The sequence below is a fragment of the Nannospalax galili genome, unplaced genomic scaffold (genome assembly GCF_000622305.1).
Source record: "Nannospalax galili isolate Female #2095 unplaced genomic scaffold, S.galili_v1.0 scaffold528, whole genome shotgun sequence".
NCBI lineage: Eukaryota > Metazoa > Chordata > Mammalia > Rodentia > Spalacidae > Nannospalax > Nannospalax galili.
This window is the reverse complement of record NW_008359681.1, coordinates 1,093,865-1,102,376: the sequence shown is the minus strand read 5'-3', so window position 1 is coordinate 1,102,376 and position 8,512 is coordinate 1,093,865. Positions and strand designations below refer to the sequence as shown.

The 8,512-nt window shown below is 42.1% G+C and overlaps 1 protein-coding gene across 3 annotated transcripts in view; it reads left to right on the top strand.

Moving 5' to 3' along the window:
- The window catches only part of Farp1 (FERM, ARH/RhoGEF and pleckstrin domain protein 1), a 304,589-nt gene that overhangs the window by 228,517 nt on the left and 67,560 nt on the right, over positions 1-8,512 (top strand). For all 3 annotated transcript variants that reach the window (XM_008823592.2, XM_008823588.2, XM_008823591.3), the window contains exons 6-8: positions 698-795; positions 4,036-4,150; positions 5,195-5,342. In XM_008823592.2, coding sequence (XP_008821814.1) covers positions 698-795; positions 4,036-4,150; positions 5,195-5,342 — 361 coding nt within the window. The remainder of the gene's footprint in view (positions 1-697; positions 796-4,035; positions 4,151-5,194; positions 5,343-8,512) is intronic.

Genomic DNA, 8,512 nt, shown 5'->3' with positions numbered 1-8,512 from the left:
TCTTGCATTGTCTAACCCCTCCATCATGATTTCCCCAATTACAGTGCCCCCACTTCCCCCCCTTTCTTCCTTACTAATACCCTTGCTCCTATGATCCTACCTCTGTTGAACTGCTTCTTTCTCCTTATCCCCTAGGTTCCTCATATACCCTTCCCTCCCCCTTCCCTTAGACTAACCCAATTTTTATCCATATCTCCCTTCTTAAGGTCTGTTGCCTACTTTATTTTTAAATCACCAATATTTATTAGACTGAAGTGCTACCACCACTCCCCGTACCCCATGGATTTTCTTATTGAATTATTGTTCTTTTTACTATTTTATTATTTTTATTTTATGTGTGAGTGTGGTGCCTGCATGTATGTAAGTGCACCCATGTCATGCAGTGCTCTCAGAGGTCAGAAGAAGATATCAGATCCCCTGGAACTAGCATTACGGATGGTTGTTAGCTACCGTGTGGGTGCTGGAAAAGAAACCAGAATCCTCTGCAAGAGCAGAGAGTGCCCTTAACCGCTGAGCCATCTCTCCAGCCCCTTATTTTTTTAATTGAATTTGTTCTTTGACAATTTTTAAAAATATTTTAGCTATTATTTTTATTTTATGTGTGTGTGTGTGTGTGTATTGCTTGCATGTAAGTAAGTGTACCTGTGTCATGCAGTGCTCCCTTTGTGTGACAACAGTCTCTGTTTTCTTTTGCCAGGTACCTGTTTGCTCTGCAGGTGAAGCAGGACTTGGCTCAAGGCAGGTTGACATGTAATGACACCAGTGCTGCTCTCTTGATCTCACATATCGTACAGTGTAAGTTCTGTTGGTTCATTTGAAAGACCTTTTGGAATCTGCAGTGTTCTGATCGATTGGGAGAAAAGTCATGTCCACAACAGGCACGCAGAAACAATAAGAATATCTGTGTCATTTTTACTGTCCTGGTAGAACAGAAAAGTGTACTCCTAATTTCATTTAATGTGCATAATCCCCAAACATAGACTTAGGACTTCCATGTTCTGGTGGTATTTGTCTAATTTCTTTTTTAATGGATAAATACATAGTTGTTATCTCAGGTATCTCAAAGGAGAAGCTTGGATGGATGGATGGTGGTCAGGTATACCAAACCTGTTTTGTCCCGCTCTTGGATTTAACATTCATCACTGAATATAGTTCCTTAGCCTTAGGACACAAAACTGCCACGGACTTCCTTCTCTAACACTTAGGGAGCAAGTGAACACTGTAGTCATAGGCAGCCACTGAAATTGAGGAGGACCACAAAAAGCAAGTGACTTAGATGAGGAAAGACCTGAAGTTTACTCTGGTACCAAAGGAAAACCTGAATGCTTAATTCTCTTATATTTAATGACAGAAAGGAGTTTGTTACAAGACTGACAAGAGTTAAGAGGCCCAAACTTAAGTCTAATACAAAATTTAGAACCTAGTCTTCACTGCTCTCATGGTCTGTTACTGTAAACTTGCCTAGTCACAAAAGTTCACCCCAAACCCACATTGTGCCCCTTCTTGGCCATTTGTGGACATACCTAGGACAGTGAGAATTTTGATTAATGCATTCCTAGCTAAGGTCTGACAAGATAAAGATCAGCCTTCACTTTCTGCTCTCATACTGTTAACAAGGGTCTTTCCACAGTCTATTTAGCACCATGCTTTTCAAATTTTTACACTGTTGTTGGTAATTCACTGTTTAAATTGGCCCCCAGTGTCCTGCTGAAGTGCTGCCTCAGTACACTGTGCTGTATGTAATAGAGAAAATACGTATGCTAAATGAGCTTCATTCAGTTGTGAGTTCTGCTATTGACCATCAGTTTAGTGTGAATGAATCAGCAGTATATATTATATTAAACAGCGGGTCCTGAAGTAGAACCATGAGACAAACCACTTGGATCGTGCCAATGTCTCAAGAGATTTTTCAGGAATCTAACCCCGAAATTCCCCCTTGGAGCAACAGTTTAGTAATTGCTAACTCACTGTTCACAGTGACTTTATAACTGTCTTTAATAACAAGAATCAACTCTACTTTCTCAAGAGCAGATAGAGAAATCGAAAAAAAAATTGTTTCTGTCAAGGCAGCCCTTAACAAGGTCATTTCTGTGCACTGTTGTCTGTGATACAGGGTAGCAATATTACGGCAGCTAGGGAAAGGGAATTCAGTTTCGAGACAGCCATTAGAAAACACAGTCACTGGGTGTAGCAGAAGTTAGTGAGTAAGGAATTCATCCAGTGGCCCAGATGTGGTAGGGGAGTTGGTATAGCCTTGTGCAGAGCAAGTATTTTTAGTAGATATGATTTGGGGCAGCATGTAGGCCATGTCCCACTTGATGGCAGGTGAATGGCCCAGGTGTGACAGGCTGCTTCACATGACAAAACGGAAGGTAGCTTTCATAAGAACCACACTCACTTTTCCCTAACAGCTGGGCCTTGGCCATTATGTGGCCCTTTATTAAGCTTGTTATACAGGGAGTAGGATGCAAAGAAAAAGGCATGCCACCCAGGGGTCTGACAGGTCTGAACCCAAGCTGATGATGTTAAGCTAAGGCAATTATTATTTTAAAGCTCTGGGCTTGAAATGTCCATGGTACATAGTGTAGCAATTTCAAGGTAGATGCTGAAGTTACATGAGGAAATCTGTTGTATTTCTTATGGATGAAAGGTTTCTGCAATTGCAATCTGGCCTATTATTTCTGACAAGAATATAAAAATTGTAATAAATTCTTAAAGTATAACACTTAACCTACTGACATCTTTAAAAAATTTTTTTTAACATTTACTAATTTTATGTGTGCATTTGGAGGTCAGAGGACAACTTATAGGAGTTGATTTCTTCCCTCCCTCCCTCCTTCCCTCCCTTCTTCTCTCCCTCCCTCCTTCTCCCTCTCTCTCCCTCTCTCTCTCTCTTTCTTTTTTTTTTTTTGTCTCACTCTTTACCCCTTGCTGACCTGGTACTGCCTATGTAGACCAGTCAAGGCTTGAACTCACAGAGATCCACCTGTCTCTGCCTCCCAAGAACTAGGATTAAAGTTGTGCTCCCCCAAACCTGCCATGGTTCTCTTTTTCTACCTGTGGGTTCTGGGAATTGCACGCAGGTTGTAAGCTTAGCAGTGTGTGTCTTTTATCAGCTGAGCCATCTCACTGTACCCCCCCATACACACACACACCCATCTTTTTTCCTCTATGATGAAGGATTTGAGTTTCTACATGAATAGTTGTTACATAAAAGTTTCAACAGTTGATTTTTGTGAAGTCCTGAAAGTTCAAGGCCTATTTAGAACTAGTCATGCAACAACCAGCCACACATGTAGAATTCACTACTGAGAAGGGAAATGACTCTCAGGAGGGAAGAAAGAGGAGTGGCTTTTAATGTTCTGTAGCCCAACTGGATAACTGTGGTTGACAGCAATTAATTGAATTGGGTTTTTTGGTCTTTTTTTTTTTTTTTTGAGACAGGGTCTCCCTGTAGCCCCAGCTGGCCTGGAACTACTATGTAGACCATGCTGGCCTTGAACTCACAAAGATCCACCTGCCTCTGCCTCCCAAGTGCTGGGACTACAGGTGTGTGCCACCACGCCTGGCTTAATTGAATTTTTTAAAATTGCTATTAGAATTTTGAACGTTTCCCAGAAAATAAATGATAAATGTCTGAATTGCTGGATGCAATGACCTGGATCTTGTGACTATACATTGTATACTTATATCAAAATGCCACACTGTAGCCTGTTGATATGTATGATTACCCGATGTCAAGATAACGATAAAATAATAACAACAGAAGGAAACCAGAGTATGTGTGACTCCAGATGGAAAATGATGAGGTTTTCTTTCCAACCACTAGAGTGAGAAGGGTAGAAAACATCCTTCAGGCTGTTCTTATTGTGAAACATGTACTTACATCCCCACTCTGATGGTGAGGCCTCCTGATGGTTGCCACCAGCTGGGCTCACCAGATGTTATCTGTTGACCCTCAGCTTGCTAGCTAGGGAATGTAACTGATTGTGAAGAGTTCATCCTATGTGGCCTGTTTTTTCTGTTTCTTTGTAGCTGAGATCGGGGATTTTGATGAAGCATTGGACAGAGAACATTTAGCAAAAAATAAGTACATACCTCAACAAGATGCACTAGAAGACAAAATTGTGGAGTTTCACCATAACCACATGTAAGTTGCATGCATAGCTTTGTGTTTCCCTTGAGCTTTTGCTTCCTGCCTCCAAGCACATGGATGTATGTGCACACACACACACACACACACACACACACACACACACACAGAGGCATACACATCATAGTGTGAAATATACAAAGTCTGAAGGAAGGAAAATGCAGAAGCTCACTGGGATGTGGATGACCAGGATGGTCTAGACCCTCAAAAATGCAGGGACAAGGGCTTGAGACCCCTGGCTTGTCTTTCCATGAGACTGGATGGCCTTGGGATGTAGAAGAGGGTGTTACACTGGAAGACCACCTGATTAAGGCATACACATCATAGTGTGAAATATACAAAGTCTGAAGGAAGGAAAATGCAGAAGCTCACTGGGATGTGGATGACCAGGATGGTCTAGACCCTCAAAAATGCAGGGACAAGGGCTTGAGACCCCTGGCTTGTCTTTCCATGAGACTGGATGGCCTTGGGATGTAGAAGAGGGTGTTACACTGGAAGACCACCTGATTATCAGCTTAACAGGAGATGGGAAAATTAATGTGACAAACCAAGAATGTGGGAAAATTCCAGAACCTTTGTGACAGCTCCATTTTTTGGTTCTTGTTTTGATCAGGAGAACATTTTCAAAGGATACTCAGAGCCTTTTTTCCTGGTGGCTTTGAGGCAGCCGTTTGTACCTAGAGACAGTGGGAGAGTTGCCTTGAATTGTGCTTACAAGCTTGCCTTACGGAAAGTGACTAAAGACTTGCTTAACAGAGTGGCGTTTTACTTTTCTGTGACCCAGAGGAAACTGAGATTCTAAAAAGCTGGCTGAGTTGGAGATAGACCTTTGGGGTTTTGTGTTACCCAAGCAATAGAGCTTTTGTCCTGACCGTGAGGCTTTGAGGTTAGCAAGTGGAGGCTGGGTGCCATCTGATCAGGCAGGCCCACTGCTTGCCATGAAGTGCCTTTTATTTCCCAAGAGAAGCTGCTTAATCTCAGATTATTAGACACGGGGAATTCAAATCTCTTGGCCTTTCTTTTCTCTGTTTGCTTTGTCAGTGGACAAACCCCAGCAGAGTCAGATTTCCAACTCCTGGAGGTGGCCCGTCGGCTGGAGATGTACGGAATCCGGTTGCACCCGGCCAAGGACAGGGAAGGCACCAAGATCAACCTGGCTGTCGCCAACACGGGAATTCTAGTGTTTCAGGTGTGGAGAACATAGCGCCGGTCCCTTGGTGAGGGAGGACAGAGGGGGCTCTTCCATCCTGGTTCACGGGGGTGGCCAAGCTCAGACTTCTGGTTACTATTTTCAAGTGTTTCTGCCCCTAGACCTTCAGCTTCCAGATTGGTTTGTTTTTGTATCCATCCTTGTCCTATTAGAGAATCCGTGTTATGGATTTATTTGGGTTTATAGACATTGCATGGCCATAGAAATTTGTGTCTCTCGGTGGACCTATGCTGAGAACACTGTATACTGGAATGATGATCTCCAGTCATATAAACACCTTTTCATATGTGGTGGTGATGTTTTGACATTTTGTTAAAATGTATTCCTTTTTCCCCTTCTGAATCTTAATTTGTGTTCAGCCTGCTTATTTGGGACTTCAGATATACCCAACTTGGAAAATCATGATTGTACTTTTGAGGTAGAACAGTCTTTTATAATGCACCGTAGCAATTTTGGAGCAGACTAATTCTGTACTTGACTTCTTAACCGTACTTTACTTAAGGGCATAGTGACTTTTTGCTCTTCTAAATGTGTCTGTTCTTTATCATCTGACTATTAGATTGCTTTATTGACCAAAGCTTGTCTCTTAATAGCCTCATTAAAGTATTATTGGTAGATGTGCACATAAAGTGGGCAGTCTTACAGGTTCATTTACATACATATTTGAATCTTGTGAAACCATCAGTGAAATCACAATAATGAATACCCCTGCATTAATAACCCCTTTTCTATTATGCTAAATACCTGAGGCTAGTTAACATAAAGAAAGGGGATTTACTTAATCATCATTTGGTGAATGTAAGTTGCAAACAATATAGCATGGTTCCTAGATACCCTGCCCCCTTTCCCTGCATCCCTCACAGTGGTGGAAGATACCACTGAGGCCTGAACACATGCCAGAGAGACCCCAGCAGGAAGCCACACAGCCAATGGGGTCTCTGGAAAACTACATTAATCCCCTTCCTGGAAAACTACATTAATACCTTCCACTAGGACCCACCCTTTAAAGGTGTCGCTGCCTCTACACTAGTGACCAAGTCAACCTTTGGGGATACACATAAACTATACCCAAACCACAACCCCCCCCACCAAATGTTTCCTTCCTTCCTTCCTTCCTCCCTCCCTCCCTCCCTCCCTCCCTCCCGTCTCACTATATAGCCCTGACTGGCCTTGAGCTCTCTATGTAGATCAGGCTATCTTCAAACTCAGAGTTTTGCCTACCTCTGCTTCCTGAGTGCTAGGACTAAAGGTATGTGTCACCATACCTGGCTTAGTACATTTCTTTTAAACTTAAGCAGGATGGGGCCAGTGAGATGGCTCAGTAGGTAAGTGGGACCTGTCACCAAACCTGATAATCTGAGTTCGATCTTCAGGACCTACATGGTAGAAGGGAAAAACTAACTCCTGCAAGTTGTCTGCTCACCTCCATACAAATGCTATAGCATGTATTCATCCCCCCCACACACAAATAAATAAAATTTAAAGAAGCTGGAGAGATGGCTCAGTGGTTGAGTGTATATTATTCTTACAGAGAACCTGAGTTCTGATCCCACACTCATGCTGGACAGTTTACAACTGCCTACAACTCCAACTCCAGGAGATCCTAAACCTCTGATCTCCCCCTACACCTACACTCATTTGCAGACACACAAATCTATAACATGCTGGGTGTGGTGGTGCACATCCTTAAACCCAGCCCTCAGGAGGCAGAGGCAGGCAGATCCCTGTGAGATTGAGGCCAGCGTGGTCTACATAGTGACTTCCAGGTTAGCTGGGACTAGAGAGACCCTGTCAAAAACAAACAAACAAACAAAAAAACCCTCAAATTGAAAAAAAAAATCTATACAAAAGAAAATAAAATGTAATTTAAAATAAAAAATAAACAGCAAACTGAAGAGATGGCACAGTGGTTAAGAACATTGGCTGTTCTTGCAGAGGACCCAGGTTCATTTCCCAGAATCCATATAGTAACTAACAACTGTCTTTAACTCCAGTTTCAGGGGTTCTAATACCCTCTTCTGATCTCCATGGGGATTGCATGACATGAGTGCACTTGCATACATGCAGGCAATATACTTATATACATAAAAACAACAAATAAAATATTTAAAAATTAATTAACCGTAAGCAGATAATCTGTACTTAAGTTTGAGTGGATATATTGAAAGTGCCTGCCTATTTTTATGAAACTGGTCAAGTTTTCCCCAGTTTGAAGTTATAAATATGTACATGACCTAAATGCTTTTGTGAGCTTTGCATATTTGAAGAGATGCAGAAGGGGCTGGGGAGATGTTCAGCCAGTAAAGTACTTGCCATGTAAGCATGAAGACCTGAATTCAGAGCCCCAATACTCACTTGGTGGCATATATCTATAATCCCAACACTGGAAGGAGACAAAAGGATCCTTGGCGCTCACTGTCCAAATTGGTGAGCTCCAGGTTCAAGGAGACCCTGACTTAAAAACAAGATGGAGAGTAACCCGACATCGTCCTGTGTCTTACGCTGAGAAAGGAATTGCAGTTCTCTGTTCATGTGTAAGATACATTTATGACATGTGCTAAATATCACATTATCACCCCAGAAGAGCTGGGGTTAAGCCTTATATCTGGTGGTAGGAGTGGTATTTTGAGAGCAAGACGGTATTTGAGGTGTGTCTGTTCCTAACAGTTTTTGACCTGTGTAAATAACCAATGAACGACCTGATAAGAAAACAATGAAACCAAATGTTATTTCGTTATGACCATTAAATTTCAAAATTACAAACTTGAAACATTTTTGAAAATCATAAAGAGAGAAAAGTTCATTGCAATTTAGTTAATTTGCTTTGATTGTATTTGATACAATCGAAATATTGAGAGCTGCTGGATAATTTAATCTTGTGCAAAAGGCAGTACCGTGGAATTAATCTTCTAGTTTATACCTAATTGCTCTATCCCTACCACTTCAAATGAGTGGGCCTGGTGTTCACCAGGTCCTAGAAGAATCCTTATTTCAGTAGAGTCACGACAGGTGGGAATTTGAGTTTGGTAACCCCTTCTTTCTCCCCACACCCCACCTGTCCAAGGACACTTAGGAAATGGGAGCCGCACCCAGAGTCTATGCGTCCTGGCCTAGAAGTTGCACTACAGGCCTGCATTCCTTTCTCATTC